This window comes from Carya illinoinensis, chromosome 8 (assembly GCF_018687715.1).
Source record: "Carya illinoinensis cultivar Pawnee chromosome 8, C.illinoinensisPawnee_v1, whole genome shotgun sequence".
NCBI lineage: Eukaryota > Viridiplantae > Streptophyta > Magnoliopsida > Fagales > Juglandaceae > Carya > Carya illinoinensis.
In genome coordinates, this window is record NC_056759.1 from 35,066,955 (window position 1) to 35,083,766 (window position 16,812).

The 16,812-nt window shown below is 36.1% G+C and overlaps 2 protein-coding genes across 13 annotated transcripts; both read left to right on the forward strand.

The window, feature by feature from the left end:
• The first annotated feature begins 1,082 nt into the window (after positions 1-1,082).
• On the forward strand, positions 1,083-14,194 carry LOC122318543 (autophagy-related protein 18h-like). 8 transcript variants are annotated; one of them, XR_006244865.1, is made up of 11 exons: positions 1,084-1,521; positions 2,422-2,874; positions 3,211-3,651; positions 4,286-4,531; positions 4,623-5,423; positions 5,504-5,676; positions 7,529-7,656; positions 7,747-8,277; positions 8,865-9,029; positions 9,334-9,436; positions 12,451-14,194. XR_006244865.1 is itself a non-coding variant. In XM_043135990.1 (9 exons), exons 1-9 carry the CDS (start codon positions 1,321-1,323, stop codon positions 8,867-8,869), a joined length of 2,979 nt encoding a protein of 992 aa, XP_042991924.1. In that variant the 5' UTR covers positions 1,084-1,320; the 3' UTR covers positions 8,870-9,224. The 8 variants fall into 8 exon arrangements, 3 of the variants coding, with proteins under 3 accessions (XP_042991927.1, XP_042991924.1, XP_042991925.1); XR_006244863.1 differs by lacking the exon at positions 12,451-14,194 and adding an exon at positions 10,324-10,638; XR_006244864.1 differs by lacking the exon at positions 12,451-14,194 and adding an exon at positions 10,340-10,638.
• On the forward strand, positions 13,906-16,256 carry LOC122318544 (histidine-containing phosphotransfer protein 1-like). Of its 5 annotated transcripts, none has more exons than XM_043135994.1 (6): positions 13,906-14,277; positions 14,445-14,575; positions 14,688-14,810; positions 15,579-15,650; positions 15,760-15,850; positions 15,965-16,256. In XM_043135994.1, the coding sequence occupies exons 1-6, from the start codon at positions 14,215-14,217 to the stop codon at positions 16,010-16,012; spliced, it is 528 nt and encodes a 175-aa protein (XP_042991928.1). In that variant the 5' UTR covers positions 13,906-14,214; the 3' UTR covers positions 16,013-16,256. The 5 variants fall into 5 exon arrangements, with proteins under 5 accessions (XP_042991928.1, XP_042991930.1, XP_042991929.1 ...); XM_043135996.1 differs by having other exon boundaries at positions 13,908-14,277; positions 14,445-14,587; positions 14,742-14,810; XM_043135995.1 differs by having other exon boundaries at positions 13,916-14,277; positions 15,778-15,850.
• The last annotated feature ends 556 nt before the right edge of the window (positions 16,257-16,812 follow it).

Sequence of the window (16,812 nt, forward strand, 5' to 3'; positions counted from 1 at the left end):
AAAAATTAATTTTTTAATCGTGGACCTCAGTCTTTTTTAAAGCGATTGCGCGATATTTACCTACTCCACAACCGTATATAACATTACTCTATATATATATATATTACATGTAATCAATACTCTGCTGACTAACAATTTGAATCCAACGGTGCATGAACTTCCCCAAATTCATCAAATTATTTTCTCTGTTTATTAAATAAATATTTAGTTTTTAAGAAAATCAGTGTTTTCTTTTCTCTCTATTTATGTTTACACTATCCTAGATTTTGGGATTCACAAATTTCACGCGAGGTAGTAGGATCTCGAGGATAAAATTGTAATTTCGTTTTTAGCAGTTGAATTATCCATCCTGGAAAGTTTGAAAAATACAAAAAAGAAACTCATTCACACATAATTAAATCAAAAGTAAAAATTCTTTTTTATAAGAATTATAATTAAAAAACTAAAAAGAAATGTAAGGGATAAGGGGGTGGATAGCCTCGTAGCCACCTCAAGAGGAGTAATTTCAAGCTTTTATTCAGATTTGGTAATCCAAAAATCTCAACTCAAACTTAAAATTCTTATTTCATCATTACAATTTTTTTAAATTTTCACACAAAATATAATAAACAATTCAACTTTTTTAAATCCCAATACAACTTTTTTAAATTTCAAAATAATAATAACACTAAAAACTAATATTTTAAACTCTCATCTCAACTCAAAATTCTCATCTCTACCCCCAAACCTCCATTCGATGTGAAGTGAAAAATAGATAGATATATTATTTTATTTTTCATTATAAATTTATCGTTTATATCTAAAAATAAGTTTTTATAAAAAATAAATTTACAAGCTGATATGACTTGATATAATATATTAAATTTACTTTATAATAAAATAAATTTTTTAATATGATAAACAGACAAGCCACATTAAAATGAAAATAAGAAAAATCTTTTAAAGCCTTCTTCTTTACTATTATATAAAATTTAGGAAAACTTAAAACTAGAAAATAAAAAATATTTTAATATCTCAAAAGTGGAAAACAAAGATTTAAAATGAAAAGAGAAAAATAAAAACGACTGAGTGAGAGGAGAGAGAGACAGGGAAAAAAAAAAAAAAAAAGAGAGAGGAGAGAGAGACAGAGAATGCAAGTACAAAAGAAACCAACCGACTCCCATCGACGGACAAAAATCCAACTGCCATCAGCACCCACCACCACACCACAACAACAACCACCGTCGTTACAACCAGTAAACGCCGCCGTTTCGTACACTCGTCGTTATCGGCCCAATTTCTCCCTCCCTTTGCCGGCTGTACAATATTTTGACTCACTGGATGAAGAGCCACGCCAACTATAATAAGCCCAACGGAAATTGCACGACCACCACCACCACCAACCAAAACAACCGCCGCCATGGCAATGGCTTTTTTCCTACTTCTTTGAAATTCATCTCCTCCTGTCTCAAAACCGCCTCCTCTGGTGTCCGCTCTGCCTCCGCTTCCATCTCCACTGATAGCCCAGACCACAAAGCCCAGGTCTGCCGCCTGCCTTTTACTTCATTTTCTCCGGGTTTCGATTAAGGGGTGTTTTTTTTACGAGAAAATACAAGGATAATAAAAGTGATGAAGATGAAATATTGAGAACATACGTGGTTTAACTTCTTCGTTTTTTGTGTCTGACTGCTTAGAAAGGTGAGGAAACTGAAATGTGGGTTTTTTTTTTTTTTTTTTTTTTTTTTTTTTTAAATCAATTGATGGTTTTCAGTTTGTTGAAATTTAATTTCCTGAGTGGAATTATATTATTTTTTTTTTTGTTTTATTTGCATTGGTACGGTTTTTTCGATGTGTGGTTTTTGCCTCAACTAAGGAAGTGGTGGTTTTTTTGTTAATACTTTGAAGCTGAAGTTTTTTTACCATTTTATATATATTTCAGTTTTAATATTCTTTTGATTTCTTAGCAACGAAATGGAGCATTGTATAGTGTTGGTTGAAATATAGAAATGAATGTTTTCGAATGATTATATTATTTGAGGAATACATAAGTGAAGTACTGATTGATTGATTAGTAGGGCAAGTAAAAGGTTATTAATTCTATGATTAGCCTATTGACTGTAATTTGGTGTACCTTGAAATGAATCTGTAGTCCATCAGGCTTTCTCCTTGGACTTCAGCCACATATTTTCAAACTTAATAACTTGTGTCCTTTTGAAAATGGCATCGATCAAGCAGAATGGGGAAAGGATCCGATCAAATAACTTGGAAGCCTTCTTGCATCTCATTCTTCCTTCTTATTTGATCATTGTCTCCATAGGTTAACGAGGACTCCAGTTTTTTGCTCGCTGTTCTCTATAATGGCTTTATGGTTGCTTTCTTTTTTTAGACTCTTTTATCATCTATTGCATTAGTTTTCAGAGCTTTTTACTTTTGCCCAAACAGGTATTATGGGCTGGCTTTGACAGATTAGAGCTTGGTCTCTCTGCCTTTAAATGTGTTCTCCTGCTCGGTTATTCCAATGGCTTTCAAGTCCTTGATGTTGACAATGCCTCTAACTTCAGTGAACTTGTTTTGAAGCGAGATGACCCTGTTACATTTTTACAAATGCAGCCCCTCCCTACAAAGTCTGAGGGTCGTGAAGGATTCAGACCATTGCATCCTTTACTATTGGTAGTTGCATGTGATGAATCAAAGAGCTCTGGTCTGATGCAAAGTGCAAGAGATGGGTTGGTCAGGGATGGTTTTACCGAACCAAAAACAGGAGCCCTCTCTCCTAATGCTGTTCGGTTTTACTCACTAAGGTCTCACATTTATGTTCATGTCCTGAGATTCAGGTCGACTGTGTACATGGTTAGATGCAGTCCTCAAATAGTGGCTGTCGGCCTTGCAACACAAGTAAGCATTAGCACATGTCGAGTATTCATTAAAGTTACTTAAGAGGGTACTTGTAGTTGGAAGTACAATTCTTACCTTTATCCTGGACTGAACGTAACAGTTTGGATGGTTATTACCATCCAATAGATTTCTATGTGGAATAACTTCACCAAGCCTTGGAAAACCATGATGAATCATATTAGATGGTTGTTGAATTGGTGATTGCTAAACCAGCCAGTTATTGGAGGAAGGCCTTGTTGTTTAGATTTAAAATAAAGTAATTTTATATGCTATGCTCACAATCTTACCAGTGTTGCTTGCTTTTTTTTTTTCCTTTCAATTTTTGTTTTCTGTCAGATATACTGCTTCGACGCACTCACGCTTGAGAATAAATTCAGTGTCCTTACCTATCCTGTCCCTCAATTGGGAAGCCAAGGAATGGGTGGAGTTAACATCGGCTATGGACCTATGGCTGTAGGCCCCAGGTGGTTGGCTTATGCCTCCAACAACTCACTGCTGTCAAACACAGACCGCCTCAGTCCACAAAGTCTTACTCCTCAAGGGGTTAGCCCATCAACATCACCTGGAAGTGGAAGTTTAGTGGCTCGTTATGCCATGGAATCTAGTAAGCAGTTAGCTGCTGGATTAATCAATTTGGGTGATATGGGCTACAAAACTTTGTCAAAATATTGTCAAGAGCTTATACCTGATGGGTCTAATTCTCCTGTATCATCAAATTCGAGTTGGAAAGTTGGTCGGATTGCCTCACATATGGCAGAAACAGATAATGCTGGGATTGTCAGTTTTTATTAATTAATTTATTTTTATTTTTATAATTGGAGAACCATAATTTTCAATCTTGCATTGTTTTAAGTTGCTGCACAACTTGTCCAAAAAAGGTAAACTCGTTACTTTTATCGTCATTTTTTAGAACTCTTTGTAGATGGGCCATAGCTGTAGATTTTAATGGCATGGCCCTTCAAGATTTTCTTGCCTCTAATGTGCCTACCTAGGTGGGGCATCAGAGTTGTAATTCAGGTTTTTCCATTCTTTGATCAATAGAATTGTTTATTTATCAAAAAAAAAAAAACTTTTATCGTCTGATGTGTTTCATTTTGCCCTGAGGTCTTTAAAGTTAACATTACTCACTGATCAATGCTCTTTCTACTTTTTTGTTGACTTCTATATTTCATTTTGCCATGAGGTCTTTTAAGCTCAGCTTACCCACAGATGAACAAAGGGCTCTTTTGAGACTCTTAATTTCTTTCAACAATTGTGAGTATTAATAATTTTTTTAAAAATATATATATTTTTTTGATAAGTTAAAAAGATATATTAAATGTTACAGGGACGTTTCCAGTATTGAATGGTACTTGTTTGCCTATTTTAACATCTGAGAATATCTTTATATGTTGAGAAAACTTTATTGTAGGTTGTTGTCAAAGATTTTGGTTCCAGAGCTGTTGTATCACAGTTTAGGGCCCATACTACTCCAATTTCTGCATTGTGTTTTGACCCTAGTGGGACACTTCTAGTTACTGCTTCAATACATGGGAACAATATAAACATTTTCCGGATAATGCCGTCTTCCTCACATAATGGATCGTTCACTCAACCACATGATTCGGGCTCTTTTTATGTGCACCTCTATAAGCTCCACCGTGGCATGACATCAGCTGTATGTTCTTGCTTTCTTGTCTGCTGGACTGTATTGTTTTTACTTTTATATGTTTGTGATTGTTCTAGTTTACCGTGTGCTCATTACACAGGTGATACAAGACATCTGTTTTAGTCATTATAGTCAGTGGGTTGCTATTGTTTCTTCCAGGGGCACCTGCCATATTTTTGCTCTTTCCCCTTTTGGTGGTGAGACTGTTCTCAAAATACAGAACTCTCATGTTGATGGTCCTACCCTTTTGCCAGTTACATCTCTACCATGGTGGTCCACTCCATCTTTCATGATAAACCAACAATGTTTTTCTCACTTGCCACCACCACCGCCAGTTATTCTCTCTGTGGTTAGCAGAATAAAAAATAGTCAATCTGGGTGGCTCAACCAAGTTAGTAATGTGGCATCTTCTGCAGCAGGAAAGGTCTCCATTCCATCTGGTGCAATTGCTGCTGTTTTTCATAATTCAGTGCCTCACGATATGTTACCTGCTCATCTGAAAGGCAATGCTTTGGAGAACCTATTGGTTTATACCCCTTGTGGGCACACAATTCAATATGAACTGTTTCCATCAATGGGAGGAGAATCAAATGGGGCTGCTTCTATAGCTGGTCCAGGTTCTTCATTGCAGATACAAGATGAGAAGCTGCGAGTAAAAGTTGAACCTGTTCGATGGTGGGATGTTTGCAGAAGTGATTGGCCAGAAAGAGAGGAATACATTTCTGGGATTACTCTTGGCAGACAAGAAACTGCAGAGATGGTCATGGATACTTCCGACTGTGAGGATAATTATACTGGAAATAAGGAGTTAGTAAAGCCCGTTGAACGATCTCACTTATATATATCCAATGCAGAGGTGCAGATTAGCTCTGGCAGGATACCAATCTGGCAAAACTCTAAGGTACTTGTTGTGGACTTCGTTGTGGGACAATTCTTTTGTCATTGGCAACTATATTTATGATCCTATCATCTGTATTCTAGATATCCTTCCAGAGGATTAGCTTTGGAACTAATGACCTGAATTTTACTGAGAGTCATACCCGTGGAGAGATTGAAATAGAGAAGCTTCCCGTTCATGAGATTGAAATAAGACGGAGGGATTTATTGCCTGTTATTGACCATTTCCTGAGGATTCAGTCCAATTGGAGTGACAGGTAAATGGTCTTTGCATATCTGTGATCAGTTTGTAATAATGTCATAAATAATTCCTGATCTATAAGTGGTTGATATAAATTATTCTTTTTAATTTCTATTTGTGTTTTTTACTTCACTTTCTGGTTAGTAGTAAATACCCTTCTTTGTGGGGTTTGAATGATTAAATGTGAATTATTGGAAGTTTAAACTATTTCTGGATATAATGCTTGGGGTCGTTGCAGGATATCCACATCTATGCTATATTCTTTTTCAGAAGCAACACTGCTGGACATCTAAACATGCTCTATATGCATCTAGATTCTAGAGTTTTAAGAACATATCTCGAAATTTGATGCATATCTGCCATGTAATTATACTGGAGAAATAACATGGTGAAAAATGACATTACTTCAGTTACTGGGTGGAACAAACAGTTTCTGGATATTGGACTACCAAAGAAATATGGATTTCTTCCAGTTTCCTGAATAACAAATTAGAAATTAGACTTCTTGGAGTTTTTTGTTAGCTGGACATGGAAAAAACTTATGACCATGTGAGCTGGATGTTTTAGATTATATGTTAGTATATGGAACGAAAGACTGGACGTTGGAATCTTAGACTCTTAATACAGTGATAAAAAATGAATTCAAAATATTTTTAATCAGCTTGTTTTTGTTTCGATTCCTTGTTTAATTACAAGTTTTAAGATTTACTTTAAGCCTCTGTGAATAGTTTGTTTACTCCCACCCCGCAACCCAACTTTGACTTAACACTAGAGATGCACTTTTGTCAGAGACAAGGCAAAATTAGAAAAGTGATCAATGTGTCTCATTATGATGGACACACTCAAATGATAAATGTGAGTTACGTTGTTACAGCGATGATGTGCTTGTTTCCGTATTGTGGCATTGGAGAGAGAGGGAGAGGGAGAGGGAGGGAGGGAGGGAGGAGGCAGCGATATGCACCACATGAAATGGGAAATTGTTAGTTTATTTGATTAGGTAGGCAGACTTTACCTATGAACATAGCCAATTATTACTTTTATCTTTTAGGAAAGGGAAATCTTGTAATGATAAATGACCTAATGTGAAACATACAAGGAAAACTCGAAATTCCTCCTCTTATTTGAAGCTGTTAGACTGACCAATTATATATATATAATGCCCAATTTATCCAACTTCAGCAACTCATCTTCGAAGATCCTCCGTTCTCCTTCTTTTGAGCTGCTATCCAGCCAACACAGGCTGCTGTCTCAGCACTGCTTGTGGTATCTTTGTATGATATAATTCTCAAGAATTTCAATAGGCATCTCAGTTTTTTTTGTTTTTTGGATATTCCATGGAATGAATCACGCCATTAATTATTTGTGGAACGGTTATTATGATTTCTTGAACCGTTACAGTTGTGAATTTTCATTGTGATTGTAGTGGTAGATTCATTTCTTAGATAGCTCTATTCTGGAAAACGGAAAGTGCATAAAATATCTTTTATATATAAAAAGTGGCTATCAAACGGATTTTTGTTGTTTTAACAGATTTTTATCAAGGTTCTAACTGATGTCATCCAAAATTCAAACTTTCTTCTAGGCATGACCTCTTCGCAGCCTCCCAGGCTTTCTTTAGGGCCTATTAAGCTGAAAAATAATTTGGCTTGTTATTTTCTGAATTTCCAACCTTCACACTCATGAGGTGTCTTAGTTATTTTTAAAAATAATACCGTATACTTCCTGTGTACGTGGGCTATACCTTCTCTTATGAATAAAACTTCTTGATTACCTATTAATTTTTAAAAAAAAAAAAATAATATCATCGAAATGATTTTTTTTCTTACCTATTCTAACCACTGAGCAACTTGCTTGGTTGTTTTGTGCAGGAGCCTTGTTGGGGTAAGATGCTCGAGTCCATCTTTTGATTCTCATGCGACTAAAGATAAGTTCTCAGAAGATCCTATTGTTTGCCACTCTGAGTTGGCATCACTTGGCGCAGTTGAAAACTCAGATGGTAGCATGCCAAGCCTTTGAATGTAGTATGTCTTCATCCTTCGGAAAAGAGTTGCTAATTAGTTTACTTGTTTCCTGGCGTTTTTATCAGGATTATCTGGGGAATCGTATACATCCATTACCCTACCTGGGAACAATACAAATGTGGAGAAAGAAGAGAGATCTGTTTTCTCATCGCCTCTGCCAAATAAAAGTTTTATTAACACAGAAAGTATACTAGTTTCTGCCATACAACCTACAACTAGGGTTTCTATGGTTCAGGATATTGATTTCACTAATTGTCTATCCTCTTTAACAAGTAACTCACTTGCTGATAGAACCATTGCCAAAGAAATCGAGTCATCAAATAGTGGGGGGGTCAGTGAAGCTTCAAATATAAGCTCCAACCGCTCTGATTTGAGTATGAATATTCTTGATGAGGGATTAGTACATGACTCTCTAGACTTTGATCAATATTTTCTAGAGGGGTATTGTAAAGCATCACCTTCGTGTGACTCCCATGATTCAGCTGAAGTTGTCACTGATGTGGACAGCAACAGTAGTCCCTGTGATGGGGAGAAATCCGAGGAAGTTGGTGAAAATGATGACATGCTTAGTGGTATATTTGCCTTCTCAGAGGAAGGTAGGGCATTGAAATAATTTGGCTTTACTTGTTCATACTCTTAATCTCTACAAGTATACAAAGATGCTTCTGACCTTGCTATATTTGGACCTATTATATCTGTATCATGTCGCACTTACAAATGGGGCCTATAATATCTGGAGGATGCAATCATTTTCTTTCTGAAATAGATATTCTTTTTATTTTTGTAATTTGGATGACATGTTTTCTATGTTCATTTTAACATACATGTTACAGAATTTTGATTCAGTGTCTTCGCATCCATTTTTTGTATTTTTTATCACTTTTCAGAAAACAAACAGTAGAGTGACATAAAGGGTGGCAATTCTATTACTGCCTTTCCTACTTGGTTTCTTTCCATAATTGAGTTATCGTGAAGGCTATATGATGCTTCAAAATATTTTGTATAATTTTTTTGTATATTTTTTATTTGTTTCATTATGTAGTTCAATCATAATGTTCTCTACTAAGATCACATTGCGAGGGGGATTGTTGCTTTTGTGGACTTGGTTATGTCTCTGATTTTCATCTTGCATTTTATTATACGTCCGAAGCCTACCCTAGTAATGTCATCTTTCCTATTGCAGGTTGATGTGAACCTTCTGGTGTCTGATGCCACCTTCTCTTGCTTTCAGAATGTTTGTGTAATGATTGGTCAAAGCTCAGCCTAATGCAGGATGAGATTCTAATGGACAAAATGCAGTTTATTTCCTTCCGACAATTGAATAGCTACTGACTAATAGATACAAGTGGTATGATCTTGGCTCATCAAAGTGTTGCTGTGGCAAATGCTTGTTTTCTTTCGTTCTAATCCATTGTATTATGTATATCTTGTAAATCGAAATTCATAATACAAATTATTCGTGTGGACAGGTTCATTCTATGTTGTGTAACGTTATTCATTCTTCAAGAAAAAGAAAAAGAAAATGAAGGAAAATGAAAGAGCATATTACTGTGCACAATGCATTTATTGTCTGACCAGGTTATCCTTAGATGATACGGGTATATACTAGCATACAGTTTAGTGGAACTATTTCTCACACTTATTTGATGCAGGGATGGCGTGGCGGGAAGTTTACTATTCTTGAGCTTCTTGTCAATAAAATGATACTTCTACCCTGGTCCAAGCTAAAAGAAATGATACTCTTACCCTGGGAAGGTAAGGCCTTTTGAAGCAGACAATACTCTTCAAATTTGGGGAAAAAATCATGCATATAAATGGTATGTTTACACATTTGCTAGTAAATAGCAGAACTCAAAAAGATATTACCAATGGTTACAATGGTGGTATAGTTTAATGGTAATTATCTCCTTGTTTAGATACTAAGAATATCTGTCTTGTGTTTAAGGGCTCATTTAGATACTAATAATATCTCGAAATATCTATTAATATTAGTTAAATAGTTTATGAATAGTAATAAAATAATAGTGAATAGCTTGTGAATAGTAATAAATAGTTTATTAATAATAATGAAATAGTTTGAGAATCTCGATCCTAAATTGATAGAAAATTGTTTGTGTGATCTGAAAAGGACTTGTGCATGAGGTGTTCGATATGAAAGGACAAATAGTAGTAGAGGTTGGAGAAATATGATGATAAATTAGATTAGAGTAAAGGTTATTCGTAGTTCAAATTGAAGAGGGGGGACCACATAATTATTAATTTTTGAGGGGCAACAGCCTCTCAACCATGTGCAGCTTTCAGCTTGTATAGTCGGCCTAAGTTCTGGTAGGGCTCTGTTATTGCTGGCCCCATATCATTTTTGATATAACCTTTTTGATGTTAATGGTTCAACACCAAGACAAGATTATAATACTGATCAATCATGATCTGTTAGAATTCTCAAGACTATTTATTTTCTGATCAGTGAGACCAATATTTCTTGATGTTTGGTTTAAGGTATTCCGAGAGGTTTTTAGAGTCAACTCTTGAAGTCTCTATGTTTTTTAAGAAAAGTTGTTCCATTTTTCAATTCTTTTGTTAAGTTCATTTATATGAATATAAATAAATCTCATCCATTATTAGTAATGGAACTCTGCACAAAGTTTCCTCCCATGATAGGAGTTACTATGCCCTGGCTATTTACAAAAGGCGATAAGCAGATGGATCAGTGGCAATCCAAAGCAGCACAGCCATACCATACAGACAAATTAACCATAGGGAATTTGCTTTGGTGGTGACCAAATAAATGTGGGTGTGTAGGTGGGCTCAATACAAGCATGCTCAGTAGCTAATTTGTCAGAGAGAATGTGGTTATTTAAATTTTTGGTGACAGCCGAAATAACATGTCATGTCATAAAGGTTGTGATGGACAATTTCTTGTGGGTGCTGACAAAGAACATTCATGCAAGGTTTCTTGATGGTCTCTGTTCATTCATGGCTTTGGATACCCCAAAGTATCCTACATTTTTGTATCCTTGTGGCCTGCCCTGCCATCTACATTAATGGCAAGAAAATCTACCAAATATTGGACCCCCACCCCACACTTAGGTACATGCCCTTCGCATCAACAGAAAGGAATCACACATGCATACCATATACGAGAGTTATCCCTCCACTCCTACTAGCCACTCGCGCGGATATTCTCTCAATTTGTTAAGGAAATCTCTCGACTCCTACAATAAGGGACTGATTCATTCATTTAGATACTGTGGACATGTATAATTAGGGGGGGCGCACCGTGCCGAGGCTGTCATGGTTCTTCATGAATCCCTCAGGATTGTCTTGGTCGACGCTGTTTATAAAGGGGCTAATACAATGGCTTCCTAGAATTTGCAGCAAGGTAGTGAAACAAATGCTAAGTTGTCCTAATGTATTGGTGGTTTCTGCATTTGAAGGATATAGTAGATAAGGGTTTTAAATGAGCATTTGCTCCCCAATTATAATGGTATTGGGGACCCCCTCCCCATTCGGTTTAACACCAATATCAGTGGACTAGACAAGGGTGCACGGCCTGCGCATCATGTCAAGTCAGAACCAAGTATCTTGAGATTCGGACATGTCAATATCTTGAGAATTATGTGAGAGGTTGATACGATATATAGGTTGAAACGTCTCTTAAATAGAAAAGTTAAAACGTTGAAGTAATGGATTAGATTTGAAATGTTGTATGTCAAAGTAATCATTCCTTTTAGAGAGATTCCTTCTCTGAAACTCTATCATCATTTTTCTTTTCATTTTATTACTCCTACCTACCTTCACCCCTCACTATCTTACCTACTAACTTCTACAACACCACCCCCTAGTCCCTAGTCCCTACTACTATTACCATTATCAGCCTTCAAATTCCTAACTTCCATGGCTCTCAAGCAAACTCAAGATGTGATCCTACAAATCCAAACTCTGAAAATCTAATTAAATACAGCCTTTCCATGTTCAAATCTTATATTCTTCCATTACTCCAGTTCAGTACTCAAGGTCAGTGTAGCCTTATTGCAGCATCAAAGTCTGCATAGTATTCGCAGTCCACCTTGTGGCCCACACCTCAAACCCCATAAATAACATTTGCAGAAGTGGCAGTTTTCTAGGTAATTAAGGCAGTTTCAAACAATGTCACTGTGACTACTACTATCGTCCCATTTTCCTTTTACCTTATTTTATCCTTTTTTGGTTGTCTTACATTGTTTTGAAGTGATTGTTGGAATCCTCGTCCTTTTCTTTTATACTCTAAATAATATTCAATAGAATTGTTTGCTTGTAAGAAAAATGGTAATCTTTGAGCTAGAAGAGGATACCATTGGGGCCCAAAAGTGAAGATGCCGTCCATAAAAGTCTTCGGTTCCCACTAAGTTAAAATGACCAAAAAAAAAAGGTAAAAAGAGAACCATTTGATGGTCTTAGGTGTCACAGCTAGGTGCTTACAAATACGCAACAAGTACAACATATACATGTCCCCCCTAGACAATGCCCTGAGCCCATGACACGCGTAAGACTCCCCCCTGCAAAAAAAATTACTGCATTACGGCACCAAAGTTTCCCTAGCAAGAGATCGATTGAAACAATTAAACATCACAAAATAATTTGTGGGATAAGTGAAAGATTTGATATTTGATATATGTTCTTCGTGATAGATTAAAAGCTAAGAGCTAATGTTGTGGCTTATCTTTGAGGGGCATATCATACAGTAAGTTTTACCCTTTTTTTTTTCCTTCTCTCTCTATTCCTAAAAACAGTCATCCAATCAAGTGCTGCACCCAATCAAACAACGACAGCAACACAAACAAGAAGAAAAACAAAGAGGACCAGGTATTTCATAAAGATTCATCTTGATAAGATCGAAAGCATAGGCGTGAAATGCAAAGGGATAAGGGATAAAAAGCGGGGCAGGACTGACAGATAAGTGGGGAAAAAAACTAGATAGGATCATTCATGAACAACATCGATCGCGTCTTCTCTTTTATAATAGAAACTTAATCGACTTTGTTGAAATCTGTGATGTTGATTTAGTGTGTTTAGCAACTTTTAATCTTTTAGAAAGAGATGTTTATTTTCTTTCCCCCGCTTTTATTGCCTTCTTGTAGTACTTGTTTCACGATTATCTTTTAGAATAGACAAAAGTCTACCTAAAGATCATCTCAGTGATATATATATATATATATATATATATATATATATATATAGATGTAACTTGTCTTCAACTTCAAGTCAGTTCCACACATCTCAAAATGAGCTTTGCCTGATCTTTTGTGAAATATGGCTGCATATATGGTACTAACTTCTTCTGAGCATTGAAATGATCTGAATTAAGTTTCCAAGTGATGAATCAAACATGCATGAATAAATTATATATATATGTTTGTACTGTAGAAGGATATATGCCCAACCATTTTATCACCATTCTCCGTCAGAAACATGGCATCATCAGACGAAAAAGTAAAACTAAGCTAATATTTGATCGATGTATATATCAAAAAGAGGCTGAAAATTTGTTTCCACCGAAATGGCCGGACAAGCGCGCAAGGACGTCTCACAAGGGAGTGGAAAGGGAAGACTTCGAAAAAGCCATGCCAGTACGTACCCTATAAAGAGTTAGCACCTTGGAAGACAACAAAACTAGTTGGAGAAATTGAAATAACAGAGAGAAAGAGAGCAATAATTGATCACATGAAAAGAAAGGAAACACACCTAGACGTTGTGCTAGCTAATTTGAATGATAGTTACACCTTGTCCTTTTTGTGTTATATATATATATATAAATATATATTTATATATGATCACTAAATTACTAAAATTGTCTTCAATCCTGCACTTGAATGATAGTAAATTATAACCTAATTATTACCTCATCAAGATTTGATTCATGTAAAGAAGTAAGATAAACGAAAAATTAGACGACTGTCATGTACAATCTTATAAGGAGTTGGCCGCCGGATCTTAAAAGAACATAAAAAATGGAATGAGAGGTGGTTTAGAGGCCGTAAAATGACAATTAACTTTGATAATTTAGTGATTATATTACAAAAGAATTGATAGCTTGAGACCATAAAATTTATTTTTTTAGATGTTTTTTCTGATATTGTACAATATCCGGAAAAACGGAAAGAGGGCATGGATTGGTATATATATGAGTTTTAACGTGAGATCTTTAATTTGAAAATAAAAGTTATAAAACTACATGTCTCAATTTTGTGAAAGAACCCGACAGACAAACAAGGGCTATAATTTCCTCATGCCCGGAGTCTCGTAGAACAGTACTTGAAAAAGAATTAAAGAAAACAGAAATACAAGCGAAAAGAGTGCGACTTTATTTGCTGTATGCATATATATTTAGCACCAGATCGAGGCAGGAATCTCATGAGAGTTTTTCTCCGGAAAGAGTTTCACTTCTTACATCTCTCTCAGGGTTTTACTCTTTTCAAGGGGAAAAAACATTGAAAGAATGACGAAATGAATCTTTAAGATCTGGAAGTGATTGGAGAAAACTTGAAAAAGCTACAATGGATGGTGTGGTTCAGCTGCAGAAGCAGTTGGTTGACTACATAGCCTCACTCTTTCATGAGGTAAGTATGCTAAGAACTATGCACATTATATGGAAGCAGAAGCTAGAACGACTTTCATCTGCCTTTGTTTATAATCTTATCTTCTCTCTCTCTCTCTCTCTCTCTCTCTCTCTCTCTCTCTCTTCTTGTTGGGTTGGGTTTTGATGCTAAGTTTACTATGTGAAAAGGGATTTCTGGATGAGCAGTTTAACCAGCTTCAGCAATTGCAAGATGAGAGCAACCCAGATTTTGTGGTGGAAGTTGTATCTCTCTTCTTTGAGGATTCTGAGAGGCTTCTCAATGAACTGGCCAAAGCTCTGTATGCACTTCGGTTCTCATCTTTCATCAAGTCTATTTTATGTCTCATTCTTGATTTTCCTTCTTTTTTCCTTCCAAGAAATGCCTTTAAATTTTTTTTTTTCTTATTGTAGTTGGGTTCCTTTTAGATCTTCTTCTTCTTTTTTTAATCCAAATATCTTATTCAGAGAACAAGAGACTATAGATTTTAGAAAGGTGGATGCCCATGTTCACCAGTTCAAGGGCAGCAGCTCCAGGTGATTCTCTCTTTTCCCTATTTTTCTTTTCCTTTTAGCCTCCTTTTGCTTTGAGAAAAAGCTTTTCTCAAGTATTCTGTGGGTTAACTCCTTAAAACAAGATTGAAGCGATTATATTTTCCATATATATAGATATATTAAGGTGACAGGTTTAGACTTGTTTCCTCATTCATTCCTGCAGTTTTTGCTGCATATTTTTTCCACTTTCAGAACCAAATTTATCTAGCATGAGAAGCAGCACATGCATCACTGCTTACAGCTATATATTTTCGTATCACCATAGTTTCTTGAAGATGCAAATTCATAAGAGGAAAAAATACGAACTTCATGATCCAAGCACGTGTATCCATTAATGTTGGTACCTATGGCTTGAGCCATTCATGATTCCCATGATACCAATGAGTACTGGAATTTCCGTAGAAAAATTCCAAGGCATGGACTTAGCTAGGCTAATAAGTTAAAATCGGCCGATCCAGATCTGGAATACAATTCCAGAAAATAAATGAAAGTTAAAGGTCCCATCTTGCTGCACAAAATTCATTGACTGACTGTTCACTAGTACTGAGGCACAGAGGAAACTGTTTACTAGTTCCAACAGTACCCATTCCCCCCACATGAAGACATTGACAATTTCACCAGGCTAGGCCACAGTTCTAAGGAAAGTACTCGGGCATTCTAAAGGAAACAAAAGAAGATTGCTGTAGGAAAAGTTGTTCTTTCACTTTTCTTCCGTTATTAGATTTTTCATCACTAGGATCTTTATGGCAGTATTGGCGCGCATAGGGTTCAGAATGTCTGCATTACCTTCCGGAATTACTGCGAGGAGCAGAATGTTGAAGGGTAAGTTTTCTAATTACCACCCCATACTTTTACAAAAAATCTCTTATAATCCACATATCTTAGACCAAGCATGCATTTCTCTTTGGGATTAATGATCATGTTCTGATAGAGTAGAGCCTTGGCATAGGTGTCTCAAATGTCTGCAACAAGTAAAGCATGAGTATTCCCTTGTGAGAAACAAGCTTGAAACTCTGTTCCAGGTATGGAGAAGATCATTTTGTAGAGAACATATATGATATCGTTTAAGAAACGCTAGTTGTTCATCAGCTTTTTGGTCTCGAAGCCTTAACTTTGATCTATTCGTTTGCCTGTAGCTTGAGAAGCAGATTATAGCTGCCGGTGGATCACTTCCGGCCACATAGTGAGATCAAGTATAGCTAGCTAGCTAGCTAGCTATATCTCTCAACGAGAGTCCAATATTGGATTTTAAGTTTGTAGAAAGTTGTTCATTTATTTCGTGTTAAGTTTTCTGCACGTCTAAGATCATGCTGAAGGGTTAATCCATGAGCTCGCCGGGGAGTGAAACGCTTATCATGAATTACTTGAGATTATATATGGATCAGTGAACAAAGAATGTGAATAAACCCTTTCCATTTCGTCTCCAAATTAATTCTTCTTCATCGTGATTTTCTTCCAGTAATCATTTAATGTCGACAAAAACAAACGATCGATAGCTAGCCTTAAAAAGCACTAAGGTTCTGCTCATGACAGCCCTTGTCAGACATTCCACTGGATTATGTGGTACGTAAATAGTTCATGAAAAGAACCATGTATGCAACCTGGAAATCCCATATTATATGTGTGTGTGTGTGTGTGTGTGTGTGGGTGGGTGGGTGTTGAGGCGTCCTCTCTGTCATATATAATAATAAGCTAGCTGCACATTCAAAGCAAGTTAATGTACCTTTTACATCTGAAAACCATGCAGCGATCTTGAGCTAGCTAGCTACTCTTTGGTTGATGTTCGATCTCACATATTATATAACAGTAGTACTAGCTGCTTTTGGTTCCAAGGCATTACAAAAACAAACCCTGTACGTGTAGGAGATCAGGAACTTGGATTTATTTTCTTCATTCTTTTTCAGTCATTTGATTTGATGAACACTAACCAATTAAGGAGTACTTACTGCTAAAATATTTAAGTCGGTTTTCGTTTTCTGTAAAA